General features: G+C 39.4%; 1 protein-coding gene across 4 annotated transcripts; it reads right to left on the bottom strand.

Moving 5' to 3' along the window:
* Nucleotides 1–2648: 2648 nt before the first annotated feature.
* Nucleotides 2649–18474, bottom strand: LOC103474586 (uromodulin-like 1). 4 transcript variants are annotated; one of them, XM_017308068.2, is made up of 6 exons: nt 17260–18474; nt 11091–16305; nt 8929–9162; nt 7956–8112; nt 4826–4955; nt 2649–4564 (listed from the first exon to the last, which is right to left on the bottom strand). In XM_017308068.2, exons 1-6 carry the CDS (start codon nt 17300–17302, stop codon nt 4398–4400), a joined length of 5946 nt encoding a protein of 1981 aa, XP_017163557.2. In that variant the 5' UTR covers nt 17303–18474; the 3' UTR covers nt 2649–4397. The 4 variants fall into 4 exon arrangements, with proteins under 4 accessions (XP_017163557.2, XP_008423896.2, XP_008423899.1 ...); XM_008425674.3 differs by having other exon boundaries at nt 11091–16302; XM_008425677.3 differs by lacking the exon at nt 11091–16305 and having other exon boundaries at nt 17260–17445.
* Between the last annotated feature and the right edge of the window lie 250 nt (nt 18475–18724).

Genomic DNA, 18724 nt, shown 5'->3' with positions numbered 1-18724 from the left:
TTTGTATTTTTCTGCTCTGCTTGTGTTAGTTCATTCTATCTTCCTATCTACTCCTTGAACATACTCCATACTCCATATCCTTGAACACACCATAGGGATGGTGTGTTCAAGGTTATGGGGAAAGTTAGTTTAATCTCACATTCTCATCTTCAGAAGATCCCCTTTCTTCTACACATTTTCTGCATCTTCTATATCGCTTGTGGCAACTTGCACACAGAGCGTCTTATGGCTTTCTTTCAACAATGGCAGTCTGTCATAAAAACTAGACTTATGGTGTACGTGTGGTTGCCTGTCAACAGCTTTTCCCAGTTTTCAAATATAGGTTTCAGTGGATTGCTAAACAATTACAGAGTTTCCTCTTGGCTGATTCACTCAGTAAAGCTCTACATGTCCTATCATATTGCATCATTATTGATGCAATAAACTTTAATATATTTTTATTTGGCATTTTTTTGTGATAGACAACTTTGGAAGTAGTGAATATTAGAAAGGTTTGGCATGTATTTCTATGGATACGCCTTTATTCTGACAAACTTGACTGAAGTCAGCTAATTAGTAAATACCGTTCCCTTGGCGATGAAGTATTCTCAGTATCAATAAACTTATTGGGCAGCCTAAGAACAATAACAGTCAGACAGTATCACGATGACGAAGAAACACAGCCGACAGGTCAGGGGAGAAACCTAGAGGAGCCTGAACGACGGTTTGGTCATAACACATCAATAATGATGATTTATTATTGATGTTTTACCATTATTGATGCATCAATTATTAATCAATGCATCAAAAATTAATTATTGATGCACTATTGATGCATCAATTATGCATTACTGACGCATGAAGCATCGATTATTGGAAAGCATCAACAATTATTGATGTTTAATGACAATACTGAGAATACTTTATTACCAAGGGAACTGTATTTACTAATTAGTTGACTTCTAAAGTCAAGTTTATCAGAATAAAGGTGTATCCAAAGGAGTACATGCCCAACTTTCCTAATATTCACCACTTTTCCAATTGTCTGTCACAAAAAAATGCCAAATAAGAAGACATAGAAGACAGTGAAGTTTGTTGATGTAATGTTCAGACAAGTTTTACAGGTTTTAAACACTTTTTACAGCGGCTTAGTGACACCGTGGATTTCATCACCCTGAATCATTCATGAAACCTGTTGTTTGACAGCAAAGCTTTAAACTGGCAGCTTTATATGAAGGGAGCATCTTTAAAGAAAATGAGAAAACAAGGATGTTCTGTGTTACCCTTCCCTTTTATTCCCGCCTGCTGCTCTGGTTTATATCACACCACCATTCAGGTCCATTTAAAACCTGATTATGTGGAGACATTAGGTCGTGTTGCAGTCGTAAAATAATGAAACCACACAGGTACATCAAAAAAAATAAACATTTCCTGGAGGCTCCTTGGCATTCACGGGGACACTTGGCCCACAGGTTTCTTCATTCCTAGCAAATCTAAATTCAATATGCCCCCTGCTGAGCATATAATGCAAATCTTTTGTCCTATACTCTAAATTGTGAGCAACCCACTTACACAGAGCAACGCCTCATCACATCTTTTTGTCTCCTTTCAACTGTCATATGGCGGCGAAGCAAATGTGATTCATTAGGATTTTTGTTCATGGCGTAAAACTCGCAAGAGAGCAGCTGCAGGTCAGGATGGTCCTGTCATTTCTTCCTCTTTTCGATACGCTGTGAGCTTCCTCCTTGTTTACACCTCGATACTCTCCTTTACATAAGGCTTTTTCTTTTTAAAATATGCTACTGTGAGAGAATTTGGATCCTTGAGATTATGGAACAGATATCCGTGTGGAATGCCAGCCACACCTAGAGCCCAAGAATTCAGAAATAAATCACTGTTTGGCTTTTGTTGATTAGAGATTAGCAACTGTACCAACAGACTGTGGAACAAATAATGGGAATTGGAAAGTGTCCCCCCAGAAAGAAAAAAAAAACACACAACATGAGCAGAAAACTTCTAATTTGAGAGTCAACTCTGGTGAAAATAATGAACTCTTAAACATAAAACCTTTCAACTCGGTGGGTGGAAGATGAATTTAACATTCTCTGACAGCTATAGTTTCATGCTTCACTAACTCCCACTATTATTTAGGACAGACCCACGGATTGATGTTCCAATGAAGACCAGGCAGTCGTGATCAGGTTTCTGATAGGCTACCTGAGGGGAGAAGTCTGTCTTCATTGATGGAAGCCACATCTCGCAGGGTCAGCCAATCGCATTAGCAGGCTCCACCACACTAGCTAAGCTGACTGGGTAGAGCTACAGGCTTTTTCCATCGCCCCTCGTGTCCTCTAATAGCTTAACTCGAGTCTCTCCGGTCCATATGCTCAGAGCGTAGATGTTGGCAAACATAACCAGATGAAGAGAAATGTTAAAAGGGCGATGAGTTTTGTGTTTTATGTGTATGAGTGTGTAACGTGACTAGGACTTTGGGGCTTGTTGGCTTTTTTGTAACTCTCAACATATTTGAGACATATTTAAAAAAAATTTTAAAAAACATATTTGCCAGGAAAAACAGTAAAATCCAGTCAATGAAGCTGCTGTGATTTACATCCAACCAAAATGGGAAAAATCCTATTCAGCATAGACATAAACTCAATCTGAGGAGCTTTTGTATTCAACCCCCTTCACTCAAATGTTCCCAGATAAATTGGTGGACTACCATGTGCTTTCAGATTACCCCTAACTTCCTGATTTGATTGTTTCTTTCCTTTTTTTTCCAACATCTTGCCATTTTTGCTTATTACTTGTGTTAGTTCAGTTATTCTCATTGTTTGTCTTTTCGATATGGTTCATTAGATTGGTATTTATTTCTATTTATGGCTCAGGGATTCTTTTCACTTCTCTTCGTTCCTGTTTGTTGTTCATTTCACCTCAGCCTACCAGTCTGCTCCCCGCCCCAGCTGTTGATCATTTCCTTATGTGTCCCTGCCAGCTCCTTCCCCACCTACATCTGTTTGCCTGTAGTTGCTTGTCCTGGTTCTTTTGTCATTTCCACTCCCTCCTCTTTATGTAAAATGTCCCTGACTTGCTTTGTTCTTCACTGGTTCTTTCTGTTATGACCCATTACTAATCTAAACTCATAACTCAAACCTGCTCCTGTTTTTTGTAAGTTTTCTGTTTGTTCGTATTTATTTGCGACTCCAGGCTACATTTTGGTTTTACCGCAAAACCACTCAATTTCACACAGGCTTTCCCCCTGTGTGAAAGCCTCAAACATTTAATGAATAAACAGCAACATTAAGACCAGGCGTGGTACATCCTGGTGCTAATTCTGGTTGGGCTCACTGCCCAGGGTGCCACAACTTGGGGTATGGAAGGAGTTTTGTATTTCTGTGTCTCATGTCCATGTGTCCAGCTCTTTGACTTGTGGCTACCAACAGTACATTGGTCTGGTTTTGCATTTGTTGAGTTTTTTCGGAATGCAAGATAATCTTTGAGATTTTCAAACACCCTTTGTTGTTTCAGTGATAATGAAAAATATATTATCCATCTGTCTTTCGAATCAGTATGATTAGTTTCTGATTGCTCTTTACGTTAACTGTCTTTTTTTTCTTTCTTTTTTTTTCAGAACAGGCTTTAGGTTTTTGTTTCTGCCTGCTGGGTGGTTGTGGTTGGTGCATCAATGAAGTTCTTCTCCAGCCCTTCATTCATGCAAGAACTGCTGAAACATAAAAATACCAAAAATGAAAATAAACATCATTAAAAAAAAAAAAAACGACTATTCCACACCATAACACTTTAAATGTTAGTTTTAAGGATTCAGATTAAGGACCTGGTTACTTGTTGCAAGTGTACACAAACAAGCCATCCATGTCACTTACTGTATGACATATTATGACATAACATTGCAAAGCAAACACTACAGAAGCAGTGTGGCAACAGCTTAGCTGAAAGTGACATTTTCCCATAACGATTTGTCAAAGAAGCTCAATAACGACTTTAAACCACAAATGCATACATCATATCAAACTATTATTTCCAAGTTATCCATTCATCCAAGTGTTATAGGCAGGCCTATTGATTTCCACCCAGTGAGAGAAGAGATCAGAGCAGCTTTTCTATTTAGGGCTGGTGTTTATTTTCAGCAGATGATAATAAGACTTTTCATGGTTAAGTGTGAAATTTGACTGCAACAGCTGTGTCACCTGTGCGAGGAGGTGTGAATTGGATTGCACCTCATTGTGTATTCCGTCCTACACCGGGCGGTGAGTCCGGCCGCTTCTGCTCTGCGCCTAATATGATTGACTGCCCCCTCTGTCTGTTGACTAATGTAATTGTTTGCAGCTATTTTGGTGGGGACTTGATCAGCATAATTGGCAGCGGTTCCTCCTTGGTCACGGTGAGATCAAGTCGCCTCACGGGCGTAGGCAGCCGCAGCAGGCTGGTGACGGAGCCGCGGAGCGGAGCAGCCAGATGGCCCGCCGATGGTAGGCCAGCCACACCAGCAGCAGCACCAAAGAGACGAGGGAGACGCCAACCACCAGGCTGACAAAGACCAAAACCAGATCCAGTTGTGATGGATCTGAAAAGTCCCACAGAAAAATAGACAAAAAGTATTTCTTGGTGAGCTCATAAAGGGCCAAATGCGCAGTATATATATTTCGACACACAGAGCCACTTAACAGTGTGGCTCCATTCTTCACACTCCGTTGACAAATGGCACAGTCATCTCTCATTTCCTGTCCTGGAGCATCTCCAGTCCATGCTGTGTTATCTCAGATTGATTGTCGGTTTTTTTGTTTTTTTTTTATTGTTTTTTTTTTTGCACTCGGCTAATAATTACCTATCTCCGTGGGGAAGGTTGAATTTTTTGCTTGTTTCAACACCGGCCCAAAGGATATGTGATTTCGAAGATTGGCCGCGACGGTGTCTGCACCTTCAGAAGAAAATGCACTCCGCTGCTGAAGGCATTGCTGCAGGAAAAAAAAAAACATACATAAGAGTAGGAGATATGATGGAGGAGCTGCAACCCAGGAAGAAGGATGTTTGTATTGACTTTCAATTACAAGAGAAATGCAATAACAATCTATATAAATATTTATCAGTGTGTATTTTAAAACATTTCAGTAGACTATTTGTTGAAGCCTCTATTTGATAGACAGCATGGAAAGTAGAGTTGACCTTTGAAGGTGGTGCGTTCTTTTAATCATGTTGTGTTATTATAAATAGAAGGGTCATTTTATTAAAAAGAATCAATAGGAAAACACAATTTTAAAGAAGCAAAGTAAAAAATAAAAAATAAAAAAAAGGGATATCTTTCTTTGTTCACACCTGCAGGTTGTTGGTGCATTTTGCATCATTTCCCAAATAACCTCAAGGTTGCTGATGATCAGACTTTCTGTAGAAAAGCATCGTACAGTTCCAGCAACTGTAAGTTCTCATATGTTATGTCTGTGTATACCATATGTGAAAAGACCCACCTTCTACCTCTACTAGTGCTGTTAAATGTGTTATTTATGCTTTTTGAGATGTTTTCCCTCTTTCGTGTTGTCAGACAGAAGCAGCTTAATTTGATTTGATTCTAGCATTCTGGCTGGACTTTTGCTTAATCACGAAGAACGTAGTTGATCAAACATTAAGATTAATCAATTATCTTTTTATGCAGTGGCAGGCTCCTGTGGATAGATATTTTACTTTAATAAAAAAAACCCATCAAGTTATCTTTGTTTCATAAAATTTGTTTCATGATGTGAACACCGAAGGGAAAAAAAATGCACAAATTTAAAACTGACTGCTAAACATGAAAAAAACACTCAGGGCTCTTGGCGTGACTCTGTCAATGCAACAAGTAAATATTTTTTCTTCAAAGCGACATGTGTAAAAGTGCAGTGAGAATGTTTGTGTCTGAGAAATCATTCAAGTGATCTAGTCACGCAGGAAATGACAGAAATAGAAATAGATACTAAACAACAACTAAAATTAACAACAAGATTGAAAGAAAACAAACGTTGGATGTTTCACTTTGAAATGCCAGTTTCTCTCTGAATAATTTCTAACAATTTATTGTTTGTTTTACTCTGTTCATTTTAGAAATGTATCCCTCATTGTGCGGCTTCACAGCTGCTTTTGAGATGAGGTAAGACTTTGGGAATATGGCTTTATGAAAAGAATAAAATATTATAGATGAATCCGGTGTTTTCGGGAACAGCACAAGAGTAGATCACAGGTCTGAGCCCAGAGTCTGCTTTGGGATTTACCTTTAAGTTATATACTCATTTGTACTCTTCTGATTTCTATCCTCTGCACAATACTCTGTCGCACAAATGTCAAAAATCTAACTTATTTTGTTTACTTGTTTTCCACAAAAAGGTGTTTGATCTTATTATGATTTCAGAGCCAAAATGAAGTCTCCTTTACATTTTTGCTTTGTTATCAAGTCCATCTTCACACAGCTGTGCTCACATATCAGTTCATATCAGTTCAGCAGTAAATAGACGACAGTAGACGACAGGCTTATTCAGGCGTATGAAATTGTCCGTGTTATCTCTATCAATCTGTTTCTTGTTTATTTATCTCAGGGGGATTTCCAGGAAAACAGGTTTACGACAGAAACACGCCTCTCTCTTCTGGGGTATCCCAAATCATTAAAAATACACAGAGCATTTCATCTATCTGCACATTTTGTGCTCCATCTTTCATTGAATGACACGAGAGGAAACTTGGCACTGCTCTGCTTGAGGAAGAGACTAATCCCAAACCCAGAGGGACCAGTCCACCTTTTTTTTTTTCCCCTCTTGAGAAAAGGAGCTGACTAATGTTTGCTGCTTCACACTAGACTGCAACTCAGCTAGCTAACATCGTGCTTGAAGACACTAATGGAGCCAGATCATCTGCGAAAAAAAGTAAAATGAGACCCTGAGGATCCCAGAACTGATTCCATCCCCTCAAAACTATCCCTTGAGATCCTGTTGATAAATAACCCACACAAGATTGGAGATAAATGGCAAAGTCCAATCCACACGGGTAAGAAACCCAGCTATGTACACAACTTTAAGTAACCAAGTGGATAGAAAAATCACATAGAAAAATTTGGCTTGCATAGATGTTTAGTTATGCACACGTTGAATTATTTGTATGCAAATCAAAGAAAAAGAAAAAAAAAACAAAAACTATTTTTGCATGTATTCAGCGTATTCAGGAAATTGTGTGTGTATTTTTAAGAATGTCTAAATGTGTAAAAGAGTGAAAGTGATTTAAAACAGCTATTCAAACCAGAAACATACATTAACCAACAATCACATTCACATTGAGCCCATAGCAGCATTCGAGACTTTGCTGTTCTGGGATCTTTAGAAGCGCTCTTTTAAAAATAGACCTCTGAATGAGTCTCCAGAGTTTTTCACCCGGCTTCACATTTAGCCTAAAAGACGTGCTTGTCAGATGATTCACAGTTTTCTATTAAATCAGACGAGTGACTGCAACAACACTGAGTTATAGAAGTTTCTATCAAAGCATCCGCATCCTTTGCTACTCATAAAAAAAAACAAAAAAGTGTTTCTGTTACTTTGCAAAGCTCTCTTTCATCCTAATGTCATGTTTTAAACTGAGTCCTTGGCTGTCAGACAGAACGTTAACATTAGACTCTGCTAAACGTTTTGAAAATCAGCTTCCAGAGAATTGCTATGACAAGATTTTATTTTATTTTTTATACCAGCTACATATTTCATTTCATTTTTGATTTACAAAAAGCAATTCAACTTTGCATATTTTAGCACATGTCAACCCACCTTTGTCTCCCCTCCTTTCTCTCTTTCTTATTTATTCCCCAAAGCCAGTTCATTCTCCATCTGTCATTCTCCACGCTTCGTAGCGTCACACTTTAGCCTGTTACATTTAAATCACTCTCAGCTCATTCCTTCGTTCCCCTTACATTCATTGCACCGCAGTGCTCCGTGAACCCACTGCAATCTTACCCTTTCACAGTCAGAGTGGTTCCTCAGGCAGACACTGAGATCACAGTGTAGGTACACCACTGAGTAATTAATCATTTGGAAGAGACTGATGGTAAAGCTGGCACTGGTTGACAAGGCGCTGGGCAGCGGCGTGATCCCCGGCAGCTCCGCTCCTGGCCTGAGAGACGAGCACAAATGGATTTTATAAACTTGGTTGAGATGTTTCTCTTGAAATCAAACCGAAGGCTCGGCCGACTCCAGAAGCCAAAGCCGCACTGATTAGCAGACGTGAAGGCGGCGACAGAGTGCAAAAAAAAAGATCAATATTTAATAGTGGTGAGAGGTGAAAGCTTAATAGCAAACAAATCATGTCAGGCAAAAGTCAGCGTTAAGAGTTATAATGGTTTGACATTGGTATCATCACATTTAGTAAGGATGCTGATAGTAATATTGGAAAACGTTATCAAATCTTATACTTGAATTGGATTTCTTACAACCTAGGGGTCAGAACTTAAGAGTAACCCTAAAATGAAAGATCAAAATTGCTTTTAAAGAGAGAACATTTTGTAAAGCTGTTGTTTTCTTGTTTAAACAAAAATGAACTCTTTGTTTATTGGCACGTCGACATACTAGTTGGTGCATTTTAACAGCGATGTGTCTGAGTCTCCAGGAGAGCAACACATTTCGATCTCTTTTTCTACGCTGGCACGAGACAACATCAAGCTGCTCGTGTTTACTAAAAATATTTAGCCATTCAAATATGTTGTTGTCCTCTGAAGTGATTTACCTTTATGAGATATCACTTCTTTTGTAAATGAGCAAAATTTCTCGTGTTCCAATAACCATCGAAAATCAAACCATCTATATTTAGTTCACATATACATAATTTTTGTCTAAAATGTCCCAGTTTAACTTTACTTTCAGTGAGCTTGCTCACAGAAAAACACCAACACAGAATGTTTTCATCCGCCGTTTTTGACTCGTTATAGTTTACCTGAAAAAAAGGCAGTGGGTGGAGTTGTTGAGGTCCAGCTGACGTGTTGGTGACAGGCAACAGGCGGTGACGCCAAGGTTTATCTGACTGTTGTTTGTCTTCAGATTGATGATCACTCTGAGGTTCCCTTGGGCCGGCACCACATCGCCAGGCTCCACACTTCTTCCCATCTTCAGCCTCATTTCTGCGGTGTAGTTTCCACTGCCACAGATGTCATCTGAAATTTCTGTCACACTAGAAGTGGATCAATATCTCATTATTGTTTGCGATTTGTAATAGGATTTATTGTCTATTTTAAGGGATGTTTATGTGAAATCTTACAAAACAATTTAATTTATTCTCACCTTTTTCATAGTTTACATCTTGACATATTTCCTTTCACACAGCAAAATTTGACTTTACAGATAAAGCGTCATGCAATCCTTCACCATATATCCTTCACCCTTATAGGACGAATGGTAATCATGAAGTGTATGGATTGAAAATTTGGTGTCCATCAAAAAGCCTCTTTGCAGAAAGAAAGTCGACCAACAGCCTGGTGGCTAGCCCAAATGGCGATGTCATTAAGCTAACATGCTAAGACTAATTAAATTTAGCAGTCTTTTTTTTTCTTCATCTTCATGAGAACAAAATTTCATAATGTCCAATGAATCCCTTTAAAAATGACTGTTTCGACTTCTGAGACGACTGGCAGGGATTACTACACTTTCATGCAGTGTTCAAATGTTTTGAGATGCACCAGTACAGGGCAGATGCCGAAACACTTTGATGTACACAATTTCACAGCACGGTTTCCACTCTCTTATATAATGCTTGTTGTGAAGCTCCAGCAGAGTTTCCTGTGGCGTGCCAGTTATTTCAACACAGAAATTACCTGTCTTATTGACTGCATTCTTGCGTTTACCCTTGAGAGACGTACCAGAAGATAAAAGAGTAAGTGAGCAGAGAATAAATAAAAGATGGATAACGCATTGTCATTAGGATTGTATCAGCGGGAAGTTTGTTTCAGACAAAACAAAAACAGAGTTGCTGCTTAATAAATTAAACGAAAACAACTGATGCTGAAATCGGTAAAAACTAAATGCAGAATCCATGTAAGATTATTTATGGCGATTTGCATCAGGATTTAATTTATAGTTCCCTGTTGAGAGATTGTATATATTCTTTGCAGTGGGTTGTGTCAATTAGTACGGTTGAGGGAGGAGTGGGAACATCTAAGATAAATGCATTTACGTTGTTGCATTCAGTGGTTAAAATGATTTATGATAGTAATTTATAGAATAGTCAACAGCTCAGCTCTGTTCCAAATGTTTACCAAGCTCTCAGTGCAGTCTGACCAAAACCCATTTCAGAAGTTCAAGTATTTCAACCCCTCAAGGTAAACCCGGGGAGGATCCACAAAGAGCTGCTTCATTTTTATTTTATTTATTTTTATTTTTTTTACTTTCCTGTGCTCACAGAGGAAATGAAAACATCTGTGATGGACTTGTGTCTGTATTCAGAAATGTTTGATACGATAACGGTAGAATTTTCCCACCTGCTGAATTTAGTAGCGGGTGGATAAAAATCATCAAAAAAATGTAAAATAAAATAAAACTACAGCCGTGCCATCTGCTGACGTTGGTCCACAGGTGTCCAACAGCACATTTTAAATCACTTCATGATTCCCTCTGCCGCTTAGTGGACATGATGATTGTAATTTCAAGCACAATTTAGTGCTGCTCACCAAAAATGCAAAAAGTACCAAAAACTGCTCTAAAGATCATTGGATTGCTGCTCATTTTGTGCAACTGCTGCACAGTGCATCACAAAAATACTTTTTGATAAACCCTTTTTTTTTTTTTTTAAAAAAAAAAAAAATTAGTTCAGTTTTATATTTGAGCTATGAGAGAAATATTTTTTAATTAACGATCAAAATAAAGACGAACGTGTAAAATGTGTCACTGTGTACATTTTAATTCACAGCTTGCTTTTAAAATTACTATAATAAGTCTTTTTTTGGACAATACTGTAATTTCTTCAGATGCACTTGCAAATGAAATCCAGTGAATCAGTGGGCTGTGTTAGAATGTCTGGCATACTTAGTATAAAATGCCTGTCTACCTTCCTTTAATCTGTTACCAGGTTAATAATAGAAATGGTAGAAGACGTAACAACATTACCCAGAGACATACTGATGAGGTGACGTCCTTCTCCTCTGGTTCAGCCTTGCGAGCTCTGATTTAGTCTGCGGCTCTGACACTAACAGCCTGCTCCCAGACTCCGGGCTTGCCGTCTCGTCCTTAGCATGGGCACGCGGTGACCTACTGACATTTTGTTCTGCCAGCATCCTGGCTCTGCCTGCTCTTCTGTCTAATTGTGTTTTGGTGTTTCCTTCAGCAGGCAGCGTCTTCTCAGAGGACTTTATTGTGGTTTCCACAGCAGCCGCTCCAGACTCAGACAGTGTGCCCTCTGTTGCGACAACTCCAAAGGTGTTCTGAAAGCGTCTTTGTGTCGTTGTCGTCACAAACCGAGTCCACTGAGGTGCGTCTTTTCTTTCCAAATGAACAGTTTCATCTGATGTACTTTTGGCCTTTGTGGACGCCGTGTCATCACTGGTGTAGTCCTGCTCCCATTTACTGGTGACTGATGAATGCAACACTTTGAGCTCGACAGCCTGGGGTGCAGATTTTCCAGGTAACGAGCGATGAAAGCTCCAGTTGCTTCTGGATTTTGTTTTATTAGCGTTTTGGGCAAGGAAATTATTTTTTTCTGGGAATCGCGTTTCGAACGTTTCCTTTGTGGGATCAATCACGACTGCCTCAGTAGTTTTACCAGACTTTGTACAGCCAGAGCTGCTACAACTGGTTGTATTAACAAACTCTGTGGGTGGGATCTCTGCAAGAGGTACAAAATCTGTCACATGACCCAAGACTGCTTGGCTTATTGAGGTTCTTTTGGGCACCGTGTGGTTCTTATGTTTTTCTACCCAGTCTTGTGAGTGCTCTCCATAATTATTCACAGGTAGAGGAACTGATTTAATCCCTTTAAGTGATAAATAGCTCATTTGTTCAGACGCTGCAGGTGTCTGGACATATGACTCTGAAAAGCCAGACTCTGCCATATTAATAACGTGTGATAACGCAGTCGTAGAAAGCAGGGCATGCTGGCCTTGTTCGGCAGCTCGTGCAAGAATCTCCTCCTCTGGCTGCTCCTGCACACTATGCGTTTCCATTGTTTTTATTCTCGAAACAGCGGGGGTGAGCTTGTCAGAAGTGTGAGTTATGGGAAGCTCTCTCTGAGTCAAAGGATTGGTACGAGCGTAGGGCTGAGATCTGTGCTCAGCTGCATTCTGAGTTAACTTCTTGCTGTCTGGCAGAGTCCCACTGGTGGCCAACAGAGATTTAAAACCTCTGAACTCAGCGGGAGTCTCTGTCAGAGAGACAAAGTCAGCAGTTTTATTTGCGTTTTTCTGAAATTGAGAAACAATGTGTCTCGCCTGGTCAAAAGTCTGGCGCGTAATTTTGTGGATTGCATGATCAGTGCTTGAATTCATATTTGTAATCAGGTCTGAATTGTTACCCTCACTCTGCTGTGACAGAGGCTGGCTGTTGTGCCTTACATTCGTCTTTGCCAAGCGATGCTCAATATCAGACAATGAGTTAGGCCCATCGTCAGACTGTATTTTAGGCCTTTCGGGAAGATTATCCGTCTGGAAAATCGTGGTCGTGCCAACTCGATCGATCGTGTCAGCATCATTTGTGTCGTGCCCAAATTTCCCATTTGTAGCCATCGCAGTGTACGGCACGGCTTGTTCTAACTCAAAGCGCTGATGATGCTTCGCAGTCATAATTATATTGTTTGCTTCATCTTTGCCACCAGCAGTAGAAAGGTCACTCTGTTTAGTCTCGTTCTTAGTCTGAAGGGAAGTGGAGTTGAATTCATCAGTGTCATTAGCAACATGTTTACTCTCAACAGTCGTACGTTGATCACCTGCGACTCCATCTGAATGTCTCACAACGGATGTCATCGTGAGCATAACATCTTTCTTTTTTCTTTTACTTGTCTCACCAGCGGCCGCCAACGAGGACTCTCTGCTGTTGGATCCAGGGACAAAGTGGGCCTGCTGTGATCTAGTCAGCTTCTGCAATCTGTAGATTACAGTCAACCTGTCACCACTTAACGTCCTCAGTTTCATCATCGGTGACACGCTTTCGGGAGAAAAACCATTGATTCCTGCTGCAGGGATGGTGGACGACGACGTGGTCCGTGCCTGTGGAAGTCTCTGCTTGTTTTCCGCAGCGGGAGTATGTAAAGTTTCTGGATGTGATGCCTGCTCTGACACCCTGGAGAGACATGTCTGGCCTGGAGTTATGTTAGGGCATGAGGAGGAGGAGTGACTCCTCTGAGTAGCAGACTGCCCTCGGTGAGGCTGAAATGGGCCCACAGAGATGCGGGGTTTAAATGACAAGACTGCGACTGTGGGTGTCTTTGCGGATGAATCATCGTACATCTGCTGGTGTATGGATGGCGCAGCATATTCCGCATGCCCTTGTTCGTTCGCTGTGTGCAAAACTGCTTCGGCCCTCTGAACAGGATAGTTCAATTTATGCTTATGATCTGTGTTGCTCTGAATAATTGATGCATTGAGAGAACCGCTCACGGTAAAGTGGGACTCGGCTCTCTGAAATCGGGTTGTGAGTGAAGGCAGTTTAGCTGCGTTAGCGGCCCTCCTGCTTAGGGAAATAAGTGGCGTAAACACAGAAATAGATCCAGACATTTTTGACGCGGCAGTGGCAGGAAGCGTAACCTCAAACTCTTGAGAACTTGTTTCCTCCGGTGGTAACATAATGTCTTCTTTTGGAAGCTCCTCCTCCCTTAGATCTGGTGATCTTACAGATGGGTGTGGCAGCTGGCGATTGCTTGTCACCTCGAAAGAAAATGACTTATTTGTTAGGTCTCTTATTTGTGAAGCATTTTCACCCAGATGAATACCCTTGTGCTCAGAGCCGTCCAACTCTTTAATCAAACCACGACAGGGAGACAGCTTTTCAACAATGCGCTCTTTGTCTCCGTTAAGTTCTTTCCAATTTGTTGCCGGTTCAGGGGGAACATTTGTCACGTCCTCCTTCCCAATATCCTTGTTAAATTTTCTGTCCTCCCCACTTCCAGCCTTTACTCCGTTTTCCTCCAAAACCTGTCTCTGCTTTCCAGCAGCATCCAGGGTTGAATTCTGCGTATTTATTTTAGTCACACCTTCTCTTTTGGCGCCTCTCTCATCCTTGACTTCACCATGTTGTGTATTTTTGTCATGTCTCAGAAGTACATGCTCTTCTCTGCTTGTCTTGCTGATGAACTCTTTCATTTCTCCAGCCTCTCTATGTGTGCTTTGCTTTATCTCTGCTGCTCGTTTTTCAATTTCAGGATCATCTAATTTTAATAATTCCTCCCTTTTGTTTTCCAGGATTTCATCCTCTGTGAGAAATATTTTTGTATTTTGTCTGCCGTGGCTGCTGTTGGACTGAAGAGTGTCTTTGTCCTTGTTTTCTGTAACTACACTCAAAATGTTTTCTTGCTCATCTCTAAGCGTCAGACTGTGAATGTTGTGTAAGTCTATTAATTTGCTATCAGGCCTGTTGCCTTCAGAATCCCTCCCCTCAGTGATTTTGGATTGAGTTTCTTTCTGTTTCTTATTGAAAAACATACTTTTTGGTCCCGTTAATGCCGACTGAGAGATGTCAAAGTCAAAGACCTTCAGCCTAACTTTTCTTGTAGGAAAAGTTGAAGTTTGTACTCTGGTCACCGCTGTCGTACTCGCTGTTGTTTGGAGATTAGCAGGAGACTGTTTATGAGTGACAGATATGATCCTAACTGTTAAATCCTTCGGTAGCAAAGTCAATATCGACTGTTTGGCCTGAGACGTAGGTTTAAGTTTTGTTTGGCTGTTTGATACAGAGATGAAAGTCCCAGCTTTTCCTGTCAGAAAACCAGACTTGAGATTTTTGACTGTGGAAACAGTTGGCCTGCGAAGGGTGAAGGGTGTTACTGCAGCAAGAGCTTCGATCGAGTTCATTCTTGTAGGATGTGAAGCAGTGCCGTGAGCGCGACCTTTTGGGAGAGGACTGTTGAAACTGCTGAGGGGAGCAATGAAAGGTGCATTGCTCACTGGCCCAGTGCTGATGTCCTGATTTCTCAAGCTTGTTGAGAGACTGTGGGAAGCCTTTTCCTCGCTCTGAGTGAAAGGCATTGGATTTGACTGAGGTTCCCTTATGGAGACATTTTTGTTAAATGTCTCTTGGTGTCCATGTTTTACTGGTTTCTCACTGGTGTAAGAAGGCTTTGATGAGGGATACTGCGATATGGATGTTAACTTTGGACTTGTTGTGACAAAGGTTTTGCTGAAATAGGTACGACTTGATGGTAGTGTTGTGAATTTGTGTTTTTCAGATGACAGTTCAGCAGCAATATGAAAGGAAATATAAACAGTTTTTCTCTCAGTCTTATTATGGGTAAAAAGAAGAGATGTGTGGTTGTAATTTATTGCATTTTTGAAAATGTTGCTCTCTTTGCTTTTCCCAGCTGAAAACGAATGGAAACTGTTTAATGAAGCAGTAGGGCTGGCTGCAAATTTCTCACTGGACATTGCTTTTCCATCTTTCAGACAGGTCAAACACAGGTCTGTCACATAAATTCCTTTCATTGAATCTTTTGTTGGATCAGCTTGGAGGATGAACTGCATTGTACTAGACAAATCCTCATTTTCTCCCAGTTTTCTTATGCTCTTCTCTTGAGGTTGTAAATCATCACTGTTGTTAAACAGCTCCGTCAGGTTATCAATTACACGAGGAGGAGATGCAGATGGGATCGGAAGTAAAAGTCCTGTATCAGCAGATGTGGGAATAACAGAGTTGGCATTTCTGCGGCTCCCGGTTGCACGCGGCACAAAAAACCAAGGAGGGGCTTTGACTGCCTTGGCAGACAAATGGACATGCGGCTCAAAGGTATCATTCAACACCAATGCAGCTCGTGTGGAAGACGAAACAATCTTTGCGTAATCAGACTTCAGTGGGACTTTTGATTCTGAATGGAAAGCTGTTGATTTTAGAGAGCTTCGCACATTACTGGAGAGAATATTTCCCATGCTTTGTAAAGTAGTGGCTAACGATGCGGTTGGCATCCCCTCATTAGGTGGCTTTAGTTTTGTGTCAAACATGTTTGCCTTTGGAAACTCAGCGGTCGGCTCCTCCTCAGTGCCTCGGTGTGTCGTCTGTGAAGGTGCTGCTTCTGTGCCACGAACAATTGTGATTGTTTTTTCCAAAAGCCTATAGTTTGTGATAGCAGTGCCTTTTGTTTGTTCGGGGAGGTAACTTTGGAAATCTTCTTGCTCTCCCGCAACTACTAAAAAATAACAAAACATGTCAATCAAATTTTATCCTCAAAGGATGATTTTATTTTATTTTTTTACTACTTGTAGTAGTAATAGTAGTATCGAATATAAATGAAACACAAATAAAATAGAGAGCTGATGCAGGCAAAAACATATTATGAAATATGTTATAAAAATAGGTGAGCTATGTGCAAACATGGATAGCAGAGGGGGAATATCTTTAGCGTTGATTTACTACATTTAATCATACAAATTCCCCAGTGGCAATCACTTGCACTTTATTCATTTTTAATTACTGATCACATTAATTTAATGGTTTCTATGACCTCCATGCATTGGAGCTGTAAATTAAAAAAAAATCACAATGCTCTTTGCTTCTGTGGATAAAGTGATTTTCTATAAGAAGGAAGAAAGCAATGTGAAACATAAATATAATTATTTTCTTAAGATGACATATTTGTTAATGTTTGACATGTTATTGGTTTACGTTCAAGAGCCTCGACGGCATATTAAATCATTTAAATCCTGCTGTGACTGAAATTAATTTAGTGAACTGGTGACAGATACTAGATGATGTGTGACTGATTAGCTGATTATTAAACGTCTGGTGATTTATCAATTAATTGTGGTGCTAACACTAGGCGGTTTTGTGATTACGTTACATTTTGTTGTTACACATTACACTGTAAATTAGATGGAAGTGGAGGATGACAATTTCTACATTAATACATAAATGCATAAATTATAACATTGATCTGTTGACATTTTTTCTGTTCCTGATGTTTCCAAAGTTACAAAGTTATAACCTAAGAACTAGATCTGCCAAATAAAACAATCAACAACCATTCAACAAATCTACAACACCAACAACATTACTATTTAACAAAGGTTTAAAAAAATCATTTGAAAACAAAGGTCATTTTATTCCATCTTCACCCCAAATTAATACCAAAAATATTACATACCAATAACCAGGAAAACAAGCGGAAGGGAGGTAAACTTCCACATTTCAGGTTTTGTCTTTTAGCAGTCACTATAAACCCAAGTGAGTAAAAGCTCTTGGTGGTCCGTTATGCACAGGGTTTCAGCTGTTTGCAGATATATCCGCATGGAGCCTGATACTGTCGTCACTTGCCAGGTGGCTGTTCTGTGAACGTCATTATCACAAGGATCACATTTCTCTGTAGGTTTTTTTTTTTTTGTTGTTACAGGTGATCTACAGCGTCAATGAATTTGGAAAATAAAATCAAAAGTAACTGATTAAGAACTACAACAAAAGTTTATTATAAAAAAATTATTGCTACGTGTGGCATTTCAGTGACTGATCAACATGCGCCGTTAACGTGATGGTTATTCATTTGTCCACTGCAATATACTTTTTTTAACCATTTCCTGAGGTAAAATGTCTATGCAGCTTAAGAGATTTTTAAAAATAGACATTTTGTGACACTAATTTGAATTTATAGTGGATTTTCCTTAATTCATATAATCAGACATTCTCCCATAAAATATTAATAAATGTCTTTTTTCTTTTTTAATTGCATAAAATCACCAATTTTTTTGCCATTAACAAGGTTCTGACATCCTTCTTGCTCGACATATTTTAATTGGTAGGTCCGGCACTGAACTGAGTTTCCAGCATGGTTTATAACTTTTTAAAAAGGGGTGGAGGGCCCAACCTGAAACCTTACTTTAGCTTCTTTATTAGTTTCACAGCCTACAGTCAAGTCAGCTCTACATCATCATCATCCCCAGATGGGAGTTCCAACAGTATGAAAAATCCAAACAGAGTTAAAATGACTTTAGAAAAGATAAAACCAAATACTATTGAGCTTTAGGAAAAACCCTGATTTAAAATGTATAACTTATACTTGGCCATGCAAAATAGCCTGCCAGTTTAAATTTCCTCTACATTTTCTAAACAATTGTGATCAAACGTTCGGATTTAATTACCACCTACCACCTACCTACAAGGGTAGGTACCACCTACCCTTGGTGGGGTAAAACAAGAGTGTAATCTGACTGCAATTAGTGAAGGAAATAAAACAGTGATTTCACTTTTTTGAATCCAATTCTTGTGTTTAGAATTTAATTTGAATGTAAATATAATCATTCCAAAACCTGACAGTTTAATTTGGTGCAGCATCAAATTAATATGAAATTCAAGACTTATGTAAATATCTGATCTGTGCTGTCATAGCAGACAAATGATTACAAGTGCCTGGATTTGTATGCATCTTTTGTTTTTTTTAAAGACAGAGCTTCCAAACAAATGGTTACACTGCAAACAATGCAAAATAATTTTTTTTGCTCCCTAGGTAATGTATATATATATATATATATATATATATATATATATATACATTTTTTTATATTATATACATTTTTTGCATATATATATATATATATGCAAAAAATGTCTAATTAGTC

This window comes from Poecilia reticulata, chromosome 13 (genome assembly GCF_904066995.2).
Source record: "Poecilia reticulata chromosome 13, P_reticulata-male-v2, whole genome shotgun sequence".
In the NCBI taxonomy this organism is placed as follows: domain Eukaryota; kingdom Metazoa; phylum Chordata; class Actinopteri; order Cyprinodontiformes; family Poeciliidae; genus Poecilia; species Poecilia reticulata.
The sequence above is the reverse complement of the archived record's forward strand: the minus strand, read 5'-3'. Positions and strand labels throughout refer to the sequence as shown.

Bases quoted from the DNA above. Each gene is read 5' to 3' on its own strand.
- LOC103474586 (XM_017308068.2), bottom strand. From the start codon at position 17,302: ATGTGGAAGTTTACCTCCCTTCCGCTTGTTTTCCTGGTTATTG. The intron at 9,163-11,090 runs GTAATGTTGTTA...ATCCACTTCTAG, and splicing joins CCTCATCAGTATGTCTCTGG to TGTGACAGAAATTTCAGATG. The intron at 8,113-8,928 runs GTAAACTATAAC...CTCGTCTCTCAG, and splicing joins ACCCACTGCCTTTTTTTCAG to GCCAGGAGCGGAGCTGCCGG.